Here is an 18,518-nt window from a genome sequence, read left to right as displayed (position 1 = left end):
GGTGTCCCCTGCCTTGTGCCCCGAGTCCCCTGGGATAGACTCCAGGCTCTCCGTGACCCTGTGTAGGATACGCGGTACAGAAAATGGATGGATGGATGCTTTTGTGAGCGTCCAAGCTTCGCATGGACGCCTTGTGCTGAGTTTTATGTTTAAGATGAAGTCTGTTTTGATGTGATTGCCATCAATGATCATGTCGTCTACGCTTACTTCGCGTGGGATCGTTTCACGTGGGATCAGAGTAAGCAGGAGTAAATGAGCACGGGATCAGATTGATACCATGATACCAGTCTCCGTATCGATGCAACCCTGACATTAACCCTGGAGTTCTTCGTTGTGAATGAAAATGATATCTAGATGCATGACAAATAATTTTATTATAAAGGGATGCTGAATTGAAATCAAATCTAATCATCTCCACACCTAACAGACAGAAAGATAAACAGATAGCTGTAGTTTATTGTGTCTCGGGATTCTCCTACGCCTGTAATAACTCGTTAATAACCAAAAAACTGAAGTTGAATCAACACATAAGCCAGGATGTGTTGCCATTTTCTCAATAAAGTAAATATCATGGCTTTCTGTCACGCTACTGTTTACAGTCAGATATACACAACTTTTTAAGAGTAAATAAATCAACCAATGAGAATCGAGAACGCAATAGTGTTGTAATGACGTAATAACTATTTAATAACTGAAGCTGACTAGCTCTAAAATGTCTTCTGTCATGATGCTGCACTATTAAACACTAGCTACTGTTTCTAAACAGATATTAAAGACTAACTTTAGCCAAATGATGCAAAACATGTTCTTGTGTTTTAGCTTAAATAAAACCAAGTGACACTTTTCAACCAGGAAGTCTTTTTAGTTTGAAAACTTACTTGCAAAGCCAAGTATTGACAGTGACAGTGACAGCTAGCTCGTTACCCTAAAGCTAGTTAGCTTAAAAAACAAACAAAAAAATAGACAATATGAGGCACATTATTCTCTTTTTATGTATATATATTCTAAATTGTCCTATGTGAAAGGATGCTGTGCTATCGCTGATACCTAGCATAGCTAAACGTAGCACCAGCTAGCCTGGACACCATCTACGCAGATTCAAAGTTAGCATAGCCCCCTAGCAAGCCGGCTAAATGAGTTTTTAGGCGTTAATTCAGCGTTAACTTACCTACAAAATGGCGGCTATGACAGCTCTGGTTACAAATATCCGTCCTGCAGCTCTTTGTGTCGAAATGCGGAATATCAAAAAGACCAGGAAAGCGTATTCACAGGAATATTTACTAGCCTGTTTAGCTTGTTAGCTACCATTCCCAGCTAACAGATTGACGTGCCGTCCACGTCGCCCAGCGACCATACACCTGGACGTGAAGCGTTATTATTTTTGTTTCGATTGCACCCGCCTCGCGCACTGTGATTGGCTAAGACTAATTCACTATCCAATCAGAAGTCGGCATATGAGTTATAAGCCAATCAACGCGCTGAAGGCGGGACTTGTCAGACGACCAATAAGGAAGTATCGACTGCGTAATTGTAACGTGACACTACACGCCTTTTGCGCATGTGTGGATGTTAGTCTTCAAATTTGACAGATGCTATTAGCTGTTACTTTACAGTTAACGGTATACCTTTTTAAAATGTTCTGGGAATGTAATAAAAGAAGTAAAATAACAGTAAAAAGTCTACATGGCTGATTTCATGAATGGGGTGCCCTTAAAAATGAAAGCTTATCTATTTTTTAAATCATTTTTCAACATTAAATCTAAGGGAATTAGTCTATTCAAGAAAAATTGTTAACCCATCTCAGGAAACAATCTTTTTTTCTTTGTTTCCCTGTTGAAAATGGATATATTTTGCTCTAAATTGGGTAGCAGGTTTTTTTAAAGCATAGAATTAGCAAATAACATCGGTGTTATGGCATAAGAAAATTAAAGACACTCTCATAATGAATAGATTATGTTGAGTATATAATCTGGTACCAGGGTTGTATGTTCAAAGTGATCTCATCTGTCAATGATCACAATATCACTGAAAATAGAGCAAAAAGAATGAGAGAGAAAATTGACTTTGTATGATCTTCAGGATATCCGGATGATGCAACTTTCTCTCGAACATGTGACTCGTACCATCTTTAGTATATATGTTTCACCTGGGAAGGTGCATGTGATGTACCTTTAATTACCTTTTAGAATAAAGCTTTAAAGGTAAATCAGTGCACCTTAAGGCCTTAATATGTGCCTTCGATTATTTTTAAAAGGTATACAACACTCTGAACAATTTATTAGGAACCACTGTACATCTGTTCATTCACACAATTATCTAATAAGCCTATCACGAAGCGTCAGCTCAGTGCACAAATGCATGCAGGCACGGGTCAAGAGCGTCAGTTAATATTAAGATCAAACGTCAGACTGGGGGCAATGTGATCTCAGTGATTTGACTATGGCTTGGTTGCTGGTGCCGGACAGGCTGGCTTGAGTGTTTCAGAAACTGCTGATCCCTTGGGATTTTCACAGATAACTGTCTCTAGATTTTACATTAGAGAATGTTTGTTGTAGAAACACACAGGAAGGGTACAGTAACTCAAATAATCACTCTTTACATCAGTTGTGAACAGAAAAGCATCTCCGAATGCACAGCGTTTCCCAGTTTCAGAATGGTTCCTAATAATTTGATCATTGAGTGTATATTCACATTTCCAGATGCACAAGGTACAAAGTACAAGGAAAAGTACAGTATGCTAACTTTTTATTCTCATTCTGGGATGCAACACAATCCTCAAACAAATTAACAGTTATTTGTACACCTTTATTTATAGTTATTTGTACAAAGTATATTACAATACATTAAAAACAACATTCTGTAAAATGTAGTTTTTTCCTTTTAAGCATACGGCACTGGCATTGCTGGCCATTCAGGCACCCGTTCAGAAAACAGCAGTGTTAAAAAGACACAGAACAAATAATCATCCGTTATGGCAGATTGAGTTTAAATATGTAACAGTTCTTTTTTTTTTGTTTTGTTAAAAATAGACACTTTTCTCAACTAACAAATTCCATTACCAATGTATTGATATTCCTACCTGGATCCGAATAAACTGTTGTTCATAAAGAGAATTGTGGGCTCTAAAGTAAGGGAAATGTTTGACACAAAACAAACATGAAGGAAAGAAAATGACAAACACTAGTCATAGTGTGCAAAGAAAATGATACCATTCTGATCAGAGCTGATCTTCTCAGCTAGAGGAGACGGAAGTGCAAAAGTAGTAAGATTAGTGTAAACATGATCAGAAGTTCTCCACCTGGAAGGCATCCCACATACACCCAGTCATCCCTTAATGCAAAAATAAAGTGTGCTTGAGCATAATCCATCATGCAGAGCGAAGTCATTAATATGGTAAAGATTAAAGCCTTACAGTCGAGAGTCATGTGATAGATGAAAAATATTCACAAATGTATATAAATTAAGAGACATTATATCGTGAGCTCCTTCTCTGCCCGATGAAGCTGCAGGTCATTACGTTACAACTGAGAAAGAAACAGAACATGACCTTGGTTAAGGTGTACGAGGCTGAGATCAGGGCATTAAATAAGCTTTTAAAGGTGCATTATGTAGAAACATTTCCACAGTACAAAATTTTATCCTATAGTCTGTGTGTTAGTGGATTTTGTAACAATATATAATTATATTCGTGGAACAAGGATAATGGCTCTTTTCATGTATAATATGTTTGATTTTTACATCAATATTTACAATTCTGGCATAAATATGTGAAGTCAGGAAATATGAAGCTACTTTTTAGTGATAACGAAATGAGCAGACTGAATTTTTGCATTTTAATCCTATTAAATGTACCAACTGAATAGTTACCCTTGTGTTTTTAAGCAATTACCTTTTTTATCTTTATTTTGTAATGAATTAAATTCCTATATAATGCACCTTCTAAAATAGTGGAAAGATAAAATCCTGAGATATCTAGTTTGTCATGCACAGTGTACTCTTTTTAAAACCAGTGCTGGTTTTTTTTGGGGAGTGGGAGAAAGTCTCGCTCACTACCCTTTGTGTAAACGTTCTCATTGGCTCATTCTGCTCTTTTATAGCTATTTCAAATCATGCTGTATAGAGTTCAAGTCCCTAAGTGTCCTTCCCTACTCCCTTTCCCCTGGGCTCGGTTTCATTTTCAATGGAAAGAAGGAAGCAGATCAAGTGGTACCAGGACCAGCAGTTTAAGAGCCAAAATGGAAAACAACCTGGAATCTCTTCAGATGGCAGGTGACAAAATGTGTCATGCGTCACGCCCATTTAGCTTTCGAAATTAAAACCAAGCTGAATGAGTGTTTCCTTAAACATTTTGATTCCACAATCAGGCTGCATATATAAAATAGGGAGAAATATTTCATTGTTCCTGCCTGTCCAAATATCTCAAGGTCAAATGTCTCATAAGGTTTCGGCTATGGGTTCCTCCCGGATGCTATCCCTAAGATCCGGGCGCCTCCGTGGCTTCTGGCGGATACTCCGGCCTGAAGAGATGAGGTCGGCGTAACCTCGGGAGTGAGAGAAGGCATACGCAGAGCGGCGTGAGCGAGCACCACGTTGCAAAGTAGGAACCCTCTTCTTCTCCTCTTCCTCCATCTCGTACTTCTTCCTGCTTCTAAGAACCTACAGGTTGAAAAGCAGATACGGAAAGAACGGGATGAAGTGCAACCAACTAAATGAAGCATAAACAGACTTCAGAATAATGAATATAGAATATATACCTAAAGAAATAGGTTATTTATGTAATTTAATGATTGTTTAAAATCTCTTGTGTTAACAAGAAGCACTACCTAAGAAATACTCCAAGATTTTTCAATCTCCATCTCCCACATATGAGCAATTTTCAACTGAATAATTTTTTCATTTTTTTGAAGGAATAATTTCCTGCGTTAATTTAAAATTCACTGGTAATAAAATTCTAATAGCAGTTTCTGAATTACATTGAATGTCTTCCTGAAACACGCTTTCGCGAGGCAGTAAGTAATGAATGAACACAACGGGATGTGTTGTTATAGGAAAATAATCAACGACAAGGTATTGTGATAAAGCAGCATTACTGTTTTTCCAATAACAGCATGCCCTGAAGTGTTTTATTCCAGTTATACCAGAGCAATTTGGCAGTTAATTAAAAAAAGTTATACTTTTTGTCTGTTTATAATTGTGCTTAAAGTTGTACACTGTTCACAAAACAAATTAGTTCCTGTTATTAATTTTTTTAACAGCTATAAACAGTCGTTCCCTCATCAGCCTCTCTTTTTTCCCTCTCAATTAAAGTTAAAAAGATTTTAAAAATGCAGCTTGTCACATTACCAAAAAAACCACAGAGCCCTGAAGACTTATCTGTATAGGAAAACTTAAAGTTACAGCTTTACCACTAACTGTTACAAAGCACTGACAGTGGTGACTAATTCCAAAAATGCTAAATAACCGTCTCCTAACAGAAAACTTTACCATATCAACAATTACAGGTTTTTTTTAATCACCCATAAAACCTTCGGGAAAGGAAGTACTTAGAATTCTTTTTTATTGTGCTCTCGTGTATAGAAATCCAATGACTGCTATTGTGCTTTTATCAGACAGGTTTTCCCCAGATTTGTAAGCACAGGGAAATATGTCAAAATGTTTGTGTGCTACAGATGTGGTGGATGAAGATTAGGCTGAAGACAAACTAGAGTGTTCCTTTAACTATGCAGAATTGAAAAGACATACAGAATAGGATTTATCGCTACAATCTTTTCAGTTCAGTATCCTGAAGCCGTGTACTTCAACAGGTTAATCCTGTACCTTGTCTCCAACAGTGGGCCAGATGGTCTTACAGAGGAACTGGGTACAGATGGCTGGCAGGAGGCTGATTCCCACCGTTAGAATGATGGTGAGCCACAGGTACGGCTGGCGAAGTGCATTAGCGGCAACACCTGCGGGGAAGAAAAGCACCGTTTATAATGTGGTCTAACCAAGCCTTATATTTAATGCAAACTGTGCAGTTAATAAATACGGTCCTCGGTTCTTGCTCACATCCACATAATTTATACTGAGTGCTTTGAAATGTACAAATGTACCACATAAAAGGGAAATACTTAGACCTGGATGTTTGTGGAATACAAGCTACCTCTATATTATTATACTTTTATACCACAGCACTGGTGAATTCATCCAATTGGTCAGAAGGTGTTGATTTATTTTCTCTAACAGCCGCTCTGACATTAGTTCAAGTTTTATATTAATATGCTCATTATAATACGTTATCGTATTCTATAGAAGCAACGAATTGACAGGATTTGTATGGCAGACGTGCCAAAAAATTTAAGATTAGTACCACACTGTTCTTGATTAGTTTCCAATGACAGCATGCCTTGTGATGTTTTATTCCTTACTTTTGATAAGACACCAATATTGAGTCCAAGTCAACCATTCTGTATCCATCCTACAGCCAGTGAACATTTTATACACATTTCTAATTTATGGCATTTCAGGGAGTGTTACACACCAGTGAATTTGAAGGATGATGGGAAGATGACGTGTATTCCTGCACTCTGTATATCGAACATGATGCCGAAGTAAATGGCTATACTGCCCAACACAGCAAAGCAGTTCACAAACGTCCAGTACGAGGTGTCCAAGGAGATCTGGTTGAAGACAGGAAATGACATCAATATGCAATCACCACCATTAAAATTTTTGGACTGCCTCTGGTACCGCTATTCACTAAACCGTTCAGTACATTTCATTTCAGGATCAGATACCTGCAGGTTGACTATCATGATAAGTGAGGATGCAGTGACCACAGCGAAGGACTGGTAATCAGACGGCGCCTCTCCGTCCTGACCCATCGTCTGCAGAAAAGCTCCATATGGGATGAAGAAGATGATGAGGGACGTGAAGATGCCATGAAAGAGGCTGATGAAGAAGTTCTTGTAATTAAACAGCGACCCTTGCTGACCCGGAAGATACAACCTCGGAAAGCGCAAACTCAATTTGTCGTTCACGTCCTACATATGAGAGATAAAAGAAATATTTGAGTTGGAATGCAGATCTTCCTTTATGGAGGAAGTATTTGTAGGATAAAGCAGTTTGTCAACAAAATGTCACCTGATCCAGCAACCCAACAAGGAGGACGGGTAAACTGCTATACAACACGTTGTAAAGGGTGATGAACCAGTCTTCATAGGCAATCTAGCAAAATAACAAAATGACAGTCAATCACAATGTCACAATGTCAGACTTTTCACAATGGTGCCAAAGTCTGTAAAGATAAAAAAAGCACAATGAATATTATTAAACATTTCTACACAAAAATTGACTATATAGAACAGTAAGTAAGGGAAAAAAACACTCGGTGTACTGTTATAGGAAAATAATCAATGTAGGGTTGGTGTAATGATTTAATGATGTACACACACCTGCTAGACCTGATAATTAACTTAATGAGGTGCATTTGAATCACCAAACTGTGCTCATCTCTCATCTTTCAATGCTAGGACGGGAATTAAAAACGCCTGATCTGATTTTAAAGTCCTACGAAGCCCTCTGCTAATGCTGAAATTTACATTTTGTCCCTCACCTGTGCAGAGTATCCACTGAAGAAGGAGTACCAGAAGTGAACCAGGGTGAAGGCAAAGTTCTTGTAAAAGAAGAAGCGCAAGAACTTGCACATGCGGATGTAGGACCAGCGGCCGTGCACCAGCAGGAGGCGCTGGAGGTAGCGGAACTGAGCGAGAGCATAGTCACTGGACATCACTGCCTGCATGCCTTCCTGCCCGCTGATGCCCACGCCGATGTCTGCAGCTGCACGGCGGAAAATAGAAAAGAAAAGTAGAGTTACATGATATCATTCCTTTGGCACTGCTCTGACCTGGCACTAACATTTAGATCTCAAGTGTTCCTTTAGCTACTCACTCTTTATCATGTTGACGTCGTTGGCTCCGTCGCCGATGGACAGAGTGACGGCCTTCTTGTAGCGCTTCACCAGGCTCACCACGTTGGCCTTCTGTTTGGGGGTGACACGGCAGCAGATGACAGCGCTGCACTCACAGGCCATGTCCACAAAGTCACGCTGCCTCATCTCCTTCTCCCGGTCGTTGATGGGTTGGCCGTCCTGAGGGGTGGCGGGGGGGACGCGCTTCCCGAGACGACGCAGACGCAGACGACGGCGCTTCTTCTTCTTCTCATACAGAATCTCATTCTGCAGATAAAGGCAAAGGAGAGAGAGAGAGAGAGAGAGAGAGAGAGAGAGAGAGAGAGTGGTGATCAGTACTGATGTTGCTGCTTGTTTGGCCTCCCAGTTTCCACACTTTGAGAGCTGAACAATTACACAACTACTTCTGGGTTGTAACACATGAGGTGTAGTTCAGTCTGGGTCTGTACTCTCTGTCCACCTGTCTGTTTCCCTCTATCGTTTTCTCTGTCTGTCTCTCTCTTCACTGCCCGTGTCTCTGTTTCTCTCTGACTGTCTTTCTCTCTGTCCATCTCTGTCTGCCTCTATTTCTCTCTCTATCTGTCATTCTCTCTGTCTGTCTGTCCCTTTCTGTGTCTCTTGCTGTCTGTCTGTCTTGTTGTGTTCATCTCTCTGTTTCTCTCTGACCACGTCTGTTTCTCTGTCTTTCTCTTGCTCTTTGTCTGTCTCTCTCTCACTGTGACTGTCTCCCCATTTCTCTCTGTCTGTCTGTCTCTCTGTCAATCTCGATCCATCTGTTTCTCTGTTTTTTTTCTGTCTATCTATCCGTCTGTCTCCCTCTCTTTCGCTCTCTCTCTCTGCCTGTCTCTCTCTGCCATGTCTGTCACTGTCTGTCTTTCCGTCCCTCTCTGTCTGTCCATCTGTGTGTCTCCATTTCAGTCTCTTTCCCTCTCTGTCTCTCTGTTTATCTGTCTCTCTCTGTCAGTGCAAAAGTTGCTTCGTCTCCATCTCTTGCACTCTGTCTCTCTGAATCGGTGTCTCTCTTCGTTTCTGTCTGTCTCGCTCCCATCCAGTCATTTAGCTTCAATTATGTAGAGTGTTTAATGTTTTTGTGCATTCATGCATTCATGTAACTGCATGGTAGAAAAGCATCATGAGTAATGACCAATTCTTTTTAAAAATGTATTGAGAAAATGACGGTTAATGTCCAGAGCTGAAGAAACATTGTGACATGCTGAATGAAATTTCTCCTCTTACCAGCCAACCTCCAGTGATGATGAGAGCATTCTTGCCAGGTTCGGGGAAAAATGGCTCCTGTGTCTTGTTCTTGCGCGCCGCTCCTGCCTCGTTCCTCCGGTTTGCCTGTCTGGCTGACAACTTCTGACTACACACAGGAAAAGACAGAAACGGCAATATAGGTAAGACATTTCTCTCTCTTTCTCTCTGTCTTTCACACACACACACACACACACACACACACACACATGCAGGGAGCAACAAAAGATGTGTATAGACCATCAGGAAGCTTACTTTACGTCCTCTCCATAGTGAATAGTCATGTCATCTGTCAGCAGCTCACAAGAATATCCAATGTTCTCAGCGGTCTCTGTTAAACCAAGAAACATTAACTACTCATGCTAAACTGAAAACATTTTCCACAAATTTACTCTTAGCTGGCCACCAACCTTTCTTGTCCCCAGTAAGAACCCAAATTTTGATCTCAGCCTTGGCCAGGTTGGCGATGGTCTCAGGAACTCCATCTTGAAGCTTGTCTTCAATGGCTGTCGCTCCAATCAGCTACACAAATGAAGAAACAAAATCAAGTTATCTAAAATTACATCCTACTGAGAAAGTAAGCGTTTTCACGCTGGAGGAAATTAAATCAAAATGAAGCACACGACCAGTAACAAATGTGTCGTAGAGCAGAATGAAAAATGTGCCAATTCAAGCTGAACTGAAATTTTTGCATTTGTAAGTGAAGGATTAAAATTGAATCACGTCAAATTGAAATTGTATTCTATGGCTTGTTTTTGTGTGCAAGGTTTAAAACTGTTATAACCAGGTGTAGAAAATTCAATTTTCAAAATACAAAATGTGAAATTATGCAGCCTCTTTACATTCCACAATGCCATAATGCCTCATGATCAAAGCAAACAAACAATATATATATATATATATATATATATATATATATATATATATATATATATATAAAATATAGAAATTCAAAGCAACTTTTACCATCAGGTTTGTCTCGATGAGTTCGTAGACGGCATCCAGAGCCTCGTCCCGGTTGATCATGGCCACGCTGGCCTCCTTGTGTTTAGAAGCCCACAAGTTAAACTCATCATTGCTGATGTCTTTATAACACAGACACAACGTGCGCAGAGTCTCATTGGCAAAAATCTACAAAATATATGAAACCAGGTCAAATTTTATAGGTTAAGCTTCAATACTGATCTGCATAAGACAGAATTCTTCCCCGCTTTTTTTCCCCTGTAGTCGACATTAGTCACTCTTTAGGGTGATTATCCTATTTTAGACATTACTGATTTGCTACTGTCATCATCTCTGACTTGAAATATCAACTATATATTATCTTATATAATATATATAATGAATATGAGATCACACTTACACCCAGGGCCTCCTCTGTGCTGTCACTGTGTTGGGAGTTAGGACTGAGGCGCTGGTAGATCACTGTGTCGGCTCCCTTACAATACAGACGGATACGTCCATCTGGAAACCTCACTATACAGAAAAAAAAAACAAGAGTTATTCTAGAGTATTAATGTGTTTACTTACAAAATTTGTGATATTTTCATACATATCATATCTGCACAATATCATGCCTATAAAAGTAATGATATTTATAATCAATTTTCTATTCTATCCAAGATGTTTTTCCTATTTGTTCTTTTATTGGACAATCATCTATACATAGCAGAAGTCCTGCCTCCCATCAAGGATGCAGTGGTTCAACAAACAACAAAAAAGATAAAGAAGTGAGTAGAGTTTTAGCACAATCAGGAAATCCAGATCTTTGAATACGTAAACAGGAAACATCCCCTTACACCACACGCACCTCCTGCTTTCTGATGAACTGGTGTAATAACAGATTTGCATACTGGCATATTTCCTTTTATGTTTTATGTACAGAATAAAACACTTGGAGATATGCTGTTATAGAAAAATTATCAACAACTGGGTGATGTGATGAAGCGGAGGTTGATTTTCCTAAAACAGCAGATCCTAAAGTGTTTTATTCCTCTTATACCACAGCAATCTGCCAAAGCTAAGAATTCTCATTTATTAAAAAAAAAAAGGACATATTGTACTTTTAATCCATTTACAGTTACATTTACGGTTGTGGAACATCCACAAAACAAGTTACTTCCTTTTGTCATAGCAGCTATTAACAGTCGCCCCCTCACCAGCCTCTCTTTTTTACTCTCTCTTGGACTTAATAAGACAAAAAAAAAAAAAAAAAAAGCAGCTTGTCATGTGATCAAGAAATCGCAAAGCGCAAGAGTTGAAAACTTTCCCTTGGTGCAAATCTTACAGCTTTACCTCTCATACTGGTGACTCCTTCCATACATGATAAATAAGCATCTTCTCACAGAAAACTTTACCATATCAACAATTACACACCTTATTTAGTGTGATTCTGTGGAGCGTCCACCATTAAAGTCTCTCTGCAAGCTGTTACCATAGAAACAACAAGCAGAACTATTATCAGTGCTGTTGTTATAGAAACACATTCTGACCCATCAGAATTGAGAATTCATAAGCGCTGTGGTATAAGACGCAGTAACATTTTATTGTTACGTGTTTGTCTAAGTCAGATTTTGCAATGAGATCTCCAGCTCCCCTTATTTCTTAAGATGCAGGAAATGCATGACGTTACCCCTAAAACAGCCACTGTATCAGGTTTACAGTGATTTTAACCTATGAGCTATGAATACAGCAAACTCTCTGTGTTTGTGGCTGGTGTGGGTTGATAAGGGCAACGGCACAAGTGCTGTGGAAATACTTTGGCTTTAAAGCAAATAATCCTAGCAAGCCAAATCAGGCCAGTATGCAAAGGATTCTAGAGAGCAGAACCAACACTGGGTGCTTAAAAAAAAAACAACAAATTTTACATAGCACCTAAAGGACTGACGTGTTAACGTTGTCATTGAAGATGTCAAAAATTACACAAGCAGCGTCAGAAACGCAATGCTGTTGGTTATATTGATTAACACCAGAGCAAATGAGTGAGAAAAGAAGCAGATAAAGAAGTTACAAAGGGAAGGAGTAGTAATGAATGAGCAAGGAGCATAGAGTGAAAAAGAAGAGAGAAAAGTAAAAATTTTTTTAAAAAAAGGAGAAAGAGTACTATGTAGGCATGGAGCACTCACAGATGACAGACATGCGCTTTCGGTCGCTGTTGAAGTCGAGGAGAGCGAGCATCTCGTATGTGGTCTCCGTTCCCATCTCACTGATCGTGATGGTGTCCTGCGTGCGTGACAGGAACACAAAGCCAAAACAGCGCGCCGCTGTGACCAAAGCACCTTCATCTGGAGATGCAGCCTGGTACACCAGATCACCTGAGAAAGATCATCATCATCATTACTATCAGATGTGTCACAATCGTTTTCACAATTATTTGAGCTGAAGGAAACAGCATTCTCATGCAAAAACAATTACTGCAGCCCTGGAACCCTTGCACTGTCTAGAGTGCTCTAGCATAGTGTCTCTACAGAACAGTGTAAAATCATTGTGACAGATGAATGTTAAACTTTCTCACCATCCTTCTGCTCCACCATAACAGTGTGGCAGAGTGAGAGCAGCTTGAAGAACTCCAGCATGTCCGAGTCTTTTTTTGAGCGGATGAGGGAAACGAGCTGATGGTCAAAGAACTGGAACTTTCTGTCGGTGTGCTTGTTCCAGCTGAAGTCAACAGGCTGCACAGTAAAGAACAGGGAGGATTCAAATAATCATAAGACTCCAAATGGCTTTTTCAAACAAAGTACAATGTAAAAGGAACTAACAAGCTACAATCACTTTGTGAAGACTTTTAAACTCAGTGTATGTAGTAAGAAAATAATGAGATGCTCAGTACATTTGTACGGTCCACGGTCATCCCGTCGTTATTTGTCGGATTTCCTATAGATCAGACAAAAAGAGCCATGTTATTGCATAAAACTCAGCTGATAAACATTATTATCAAAAGCAAAGGTATGAAAAAACACAAAATTAGTTAGCACAATAGAAAAATAATCAACAACAAGGTGCTATGATGTGGCCTGTGAAGTTACTGTTACCACCTCACATTATTTTGCAATAACAGCATGAACTTTACTCCTTTACTTTATTCCTCTTATACCACAGAACATGCTCTGACACCGGAGACTCCTTCCAAAAATGCTAAATAAACATCTCCGCTAATCTAGTTATGTGGTGGGTCCACCTGTGTAAGCTGTTTCAACAGTAAAAACATCACATTTGAACTAGTGCATTAATAAAAACCTGTGATTACTTTGAGCCGAAACAACTGTCAGAGCTGTTGTTACAGAACATTAATGAACACCTTCTGACCAATCAGAATCGAGAATTCAATAGCTGTGGTATATGACTGTTTGACCCCTGTGACTACGTGACTCAACCTGCGGTAACTGAATTACTCTGAAACTTAAACCTGACAAACTGTCGTGCAAAATACAAAGACACACAGACACAGACACACACACACACACACACACACAGGCACACACACACAGCCAAACTTACTAGCGTGCAACAGAATATCAAATACCCATCCCTCTAAAGATATTATGACAAATTGTCCAGGGTCCAAACAAACACACCTGACCCGAGATCCAGGGATTGAGTGTCTTATTAAGCTCAAACTGGAGTTAAGCCTTGCAAACTGACCTTCATTTACTGTAAACACTGTGCAGGTTTGATCAAGCTGAGGACGAGGTACCGTGTACACACTGCCCTATGCTTAACATTTACTGCAACGTCAAACAGCAGAGTCTTACTCCTTTGAATAATTCATACTTAGCAAATAAAAGGATCCTGTTTGACATTTCAGAAGCTCTTGCACTGTTTCACAGCTCACATGGCATAAGCAAGACGTCCCTGCTATCTCGGAGTTCAACAGGAATTATCTCTCAGCTGCATGACCAACAGTGCTTATCAAATAGCTCACGTTTAACCACACAAGCATTAAGCATTTAATCCCTCGGTGACGCTGCAATGCTCTTACCGTATGTGCGCCCGCTGATGGAGCACTTCTTGAAGGCCATGATGTTTTGCGTGAGAGTGCCCGTCTTGTCCGAGAAGATGTACTCGATCTGGCCGAGCTGCTCGTTCAAGGTGGTGGTTCGAGCCTTGGCTGGAGTGTCCTTCTCAGCGTAGTACATCTGCAGATCCCAGTTTATGAACTTACTCTGACCCAGACGAATCACCTCCACACTGAGTGTGAGAGAGAGGGGGACAGGGGAACAGATAGTGAGAATAGCAATGTGTATGTAATAAAATGCTTGGGGGTTTGATGTTATAGGAAAATAATCAATAATGGAATAAAGCAGAGATACTTTTCCTGCCCTGAAGTTGATTATTTTTGCATAACAACATTTCCTGAAGTGTTTTATTCCCCTTATACGACATCAATTTGCCAACCTGAATTACTTCTATTTACTGATGAACAACCCATCATACTTTTTATCCATTTATAGTTGCGTTTAATGTTGTGCTAGATCCTGTTATGTTAGCATCCATGCGCCTCCTTTTCTAAGCACCATGGTTATTAAACTGCAAAAGTTTGCACTCGGCTTTTAAAAGGAGAAAAGGAAAATGTCCATCTATTTTACAATTTATCTTCATAAAAGTCGAATTTAAAAAAATTGTTAGAATTGAAATGTCGCTGCTTCCTGAACAAGACATCATTCCAAAAACAGATAAAATCAACCAGAAAATATTATGATAAAAATTTCCTTGACCTCCAGATCACATCTGAAGAAGGCAGTGAAGAATTCAGGAGTGTGTCTACATTCAGCATTTACAAAAGCAATATTTATATCAATATTGATATATTTCTTCTTCCATTTCACACGTAAAATAAAAATATAAATATATTTACCTAACGTAGAGTGAGATGGGCACCATAGTGTTGAGGACGATGATGTAGCCCCAGAAGGTGAGGAAGCCTCTGTAGGACGACGCCTGGTTTTGGCCATCGTACAGATACCAGGCCTTACTGCCGATGTCCTCGTACCAGAACGTGTGCCCGATCGCCAGGCCGGCACAGATCAGGATTAGCATCACAAAGATCTACACACCACCAAGACAACAGCCAGTTTACTCTCTTATTATTAATGACATGCAATAAACATACAGAGAAAAGGGTTTGATTTCTGCTTTACGTAGTAAACTGAAAAGCTTACAGCATTATTTCAAAAAGTAATATGACAGAAATTTCCTAACCACATACACTATGGGGCCATAAGTCTGTGGACATCTGAACACCTCACACCCCAATCGAATTGAACATCTGTAATGTGGCTGTGGGGATTGGCGGCCATTCAGCCACAAGAGCATTACTTAGGGAAGGCTGTGATCTTGGGTGGAAAGGCAAGACGCGCAGTCAGTTTCAGTTCAACCCAAAGGTGTTAGTGTGGTTGAGGTCAGGGCTCTGTACAGGCCACTCGAGTTCTTCTGCACCAAACTTGGCAAACCATGTCTCCACGGAGCTCGCTTTGTGCTCAGGCGCATTGTCATGCTGGAACAGGTTTGGGCTTCTTAGTTCCAGTGAAGGGAAATTGTAATGCTACAGCACACAAGGACATTCTGTACAATTGTGTGCTTCCAACTTTCTGGCAACAGTTTGGGGAAGAACCACATATGGGTGTGATGGAGAGGTGTCCACATACTTTTGGTCATATAGTCTTGTTATTTACCAGTTACTTATAGAACAGTTCTTCGTTGTTCTAGGTCACCATACACTGCATTCATAGCATTGCTGTTATGATGTCTTACCGTGTACACCATGTAATTCATAAGGTAATCTATCTTGGTGCGTTTGAACCTGGTCTTTCCACCATTCCTCATAATCTTAGTGTCCGCTCCTGCAGAAGGAATAAGAAATTAAGTTTGTAATAGCCTGCTTAGCCTTATAATTTAAATGAAAGTGTGTGGGCTGAATTTATTTGCCATGCCATTTAACGTAGTCAAATGTAGTTTACACGACTTGAATACATGATGCCGGTTAATTTGCCTTGCTATCTGGTCAATAAACTACAAGTTGGCTGTTGAGATATTAAGACAGAACAAGAAGTCATATTTCTGAGTGTTCACTTATTTATACGTCAGTATGAGTAATCCAAACCTGCAAATATAACGAGTCCGCGGCACTCCTCCGTGTTGCGGACTTTGCAGCCTCTGAGCAGCATGTTGTCCAGTTCTAGTGGGTATGCATCCTTCTGCCACTTCATAGTGCCTGTGAACTTATCCAAGCGGTTATTTGGTTCCTCGCAAATAATCATGGCTGCAAAACAGATGCAAAGGAGAGAACAGAGATATGAGACATACGAGACACTTTGGGACAGAGGAGTGTGCTGAACAGTACACAAACATCTATTTTAGGATAAAACATAGTGCTCTAACCCTTCTTTTCCCACCTAACAAACCAATCAGCTGATTTGGTCATACACTGTCACAATAGGGTTTTAACTGTCATGTACATAAAATCTCACATTAAAGTGCACAGGCACTTCAGACCATTTATTGACTGATGTGTCAGCAAAATAAGCATATCTGGAGTTATGCTTACCATCAAAATTCGCCAGCTGACTCTCCTCCTGCAGCCTCTCATGGGTCACCTTCAAACCCATCTTAAACTTCAGATTGGTCTCTCTGGGAAAAAAAAAATATACAAAAGCAGTACCAATCAGCTTTCATTGCCATGGAGCAGTAAAATAAATTCATTTTACTGGATTTCCAATTCTTTTCTTAAAAAAAAATGCCACGGTCCATTGAATAGGATTAGCATTGTGTGGCAGAATTGTCTCTGTTCCCTTCTGCGTCATTTTTGTTTTTTGATCCATGACGAATCTGAACTGCTGCTGTCCATTTTGTCAATTAATGGTTATGAATACTGAATTGAGTTTCTGTCTCATCAATGAAACCAAAGATGGCCAAGCAAAGAAAGGCAATATTGACTGTTCAGGATCACATGCAGTAGAAAGGAATAGTGAAATACTATACTAAAAACATTGCACATTTAAAAGGCAGGGAAAAACAACAGGGGTGTGCGTCATGTACTTCTGGCTTTGTCGAGTTTTTAAAAACACCCTCAAATCAAACATTTGTCCATTTAGCCAAGATCAGTATGAGCTTAAATGTGTTTTGTTAAGCGGCATGATGCATAAATATGTGAAATAAAACATCATGCAATATACTCTTCCCTAAACAGCTGCTATCATTAAAATAAAAATACTTAGATCTTTCGTTAATATAACAGGTTTAAGAGCGAGATTTATAAATAATATATATAAAAAAAATCACCTTTCTTTTCTAGGTGTCCTTATTTTGTCCAATCTTAAATGAGAAGATTCATACTAATGTTCCATTGTTTAAAATTTACATTTAAACATTGCATTTAAAAAGCATAGAAAAAGAGCAGTGATGTGTGTGTCATGTATTTTTCCACTTTGTTGAGTGTTTAACACACCCTCAAATCAAACATTTGTCAATTTTTCTAACATCTAGACAGATCTTCATGCAAGCGTGTAAGTGTTTTGTTCAAGCAACATGATGCATAAATTTGTGAAACAACACAATGTAATATAGTCTTCTCTACACAGGTGTCAGCAATAACATTAAAATAATTTTCTAATAAAAATTTTTTTAAGTGTGTACCATTTTCAGTGTAACACCATTCTTAATAGAGTCACTTTTTGATCAGAGTCTGAGTCAACAGAATCTCAGCTGTACTTAACGGAGTTGGAGTCAGTCTTACCGGAGTCACTCCTAACGGAGCCCGAGTCACTTGTAACGGAGCCCGAGTCACTCCTAACGGAGCCCGAGTCACTCCTAACGGAGTCCGAGTCACTCCTAACGGAGTTGTTCTTAAAGAAGATATTCTTAATGAATTCTTAAGAAGTCCTTCTTAACAGAGTCAAAGTCATTCTTAATGGAGTTGGGAATGTTTGTAACAGAGTCTGAGCCGTTCTTAACAGAATCAGTTATAACAGAGTCAGAGTCATTCTTAACAGTCAGCGTTGTTCTTAATTGAGTCCTTTTTAACAAAGGCATAGTTGTCCTAAACAGAGTTGTTTTTAACAAAGTTGGAGTCATTCTGAAGAGAGCCGTTCTTAACAGAGTCCGAGTCCTTCTTAATGGAGTCGTTCTTAACAGAGTCGTTCGTATGACCAAGAATGTAAATTTGTGAAATGCCAACAAACTTTGCATATCCAGACTTTGGGCTTGCTGACAGCACATGTGGATTTACACAGTGTGTACTTTTGGGATGAACAAATAAAACAGATTTCCAAAAAAGGGAAAAAGATGGATTTGCAAACAGAAATGAACATAAGCAGGAGAT

General features: G+C 39.4%; 2 protein-coding genes across 3 annotated transcripts in view; both read right to left on the bottom strand.

Annotated features, from left to right (window-relative positions):
* dym (dymeclin) overlaps nucleotides 1-1,385 on the bottom strand; it is an 81,315-nt gene extending 79,930 nt beyond the window's left edge. Inside the window, exon 1 of one of the 2 annotated variants that reach the window (XM_053240010.1) lies at nucleotides 1,169-1,385. The gene's annotated coding sequence lies outside the window, so the exon portion shown is untranslated. The remainder of the gene's footprint in view (nucleotides 1-1,168) is intronic. The other variant, XM_026928957.3, reaches the window with a different exon arrangement.
* A 1,343-nt stretch (nucleotides 1,386-2,728) lies between these two features.
* Nucleotides 2,729-18,518, bottom strand: part of atp8b1 (ATPase phospholipid transporting 8B1) — a 32,787-nt gene continuing 16,997 nt past the window's right edge. The window contains exons 9-28 of the mRNA XM_034311358.2: nucleotides 16,746-16,828; nucleotides 16,302-16,460; nucleotides 15,953-16,041; nucleotides 15,057-15,247; nucleotides 14,181-14,389; nucleotides 13,032-13,075; nucleotides 12,717-12,873; nucleotides 12,328-12,516; nucleotides 10,566-10,678; nucleotides 10,169-10,333; nucleotides 9,613-9,724; nucleotides 9,458-9,533; nucleotides 9,185-9,311; nucleotides 7,930-8,215; nucleotides 7,595-7,818; nucleotides 7,123-7,206; nucleotides 6,777-7,022; nucleotides 6,521-6,659; nucleotides 5,818-5,948; nucleotides 2,729-4,656 (exon numbers count right to left, since the gene is read on the bottom strand). Of these exons, the coding sequence (XP_034167249.1) occupies nucleotides 4,435-4,656; nucleotides 5,818-5,948; nucleotides 6,521-6,659; nucleotides 6,777-7,022; nucleotides 7,123-7,206; nucleotides 7,595-7,818; nucleotides 7,930-8,215; nucleotides 9,185-9,311; nucleotides 9,458-9,533; nucleotides 9,613-9,724; nucleotides 10,169-10,333; nucleotides 10,566-10,678; nucleotides 12,328-12,516; nucleotides 12,717-12,873; nucleotides 13,032-13,075; nucleotides 14,181-14,389; nucleotides 15,057-15,247; nucleotides 15,953-16,041; nucleotides 16,302-16,460; nucleotides 16,746-16,828 (3,046 nt within the window). The 3' untranslated portion in view covers nucleotides 2,729-4,434. The remainder of the gene's footprint in view (nucleotides 4,657-5,817; nucleotides 5,949-6,520; nucleotides 6,660-6,776; nucleotides 7,023-7,122; nucleotides 7,207-7,594; nucleotides 7,819-7,929; nucleotides 8,216-9,184; nucleotides 9,312-9,457; nucleotides 9,534-9,612; nucleotides 9,725-10,168; nucleotides 10,334-10,565; nucleotides 10,679-12,327; nucleotides 12,517-12,716; nucleotides 12,874-13,031; nucleotides 13,076-14,180; nucleotides 14,390-15,056; nucleotides 15,248-15,952; nucleotides 16,042-16,301; nucleotides 16,461-16,745; nucleotides 16,829-18,518) is intronic.

The sequence above is a fragment of the Pangasianodon hypophthalmus genome, chromosome 15, assembly GCF_027358585.1.
Source record: "Pangasianodon hypophthalmus isolate fPanHyp1 chromosome 15, fPanHyp1.pri, whole genome shotgun sequence".
Lineage (NCBI taxonomy): Eukaryota > Metazoa > Chordata > Actinopteri > Siluriformes > Pangasiidae > Pangasianodon > Pangasianodon hypophthalmus.
This window is presented reverse-complemented; position numbering and strand designations above follow the sequence as displayed.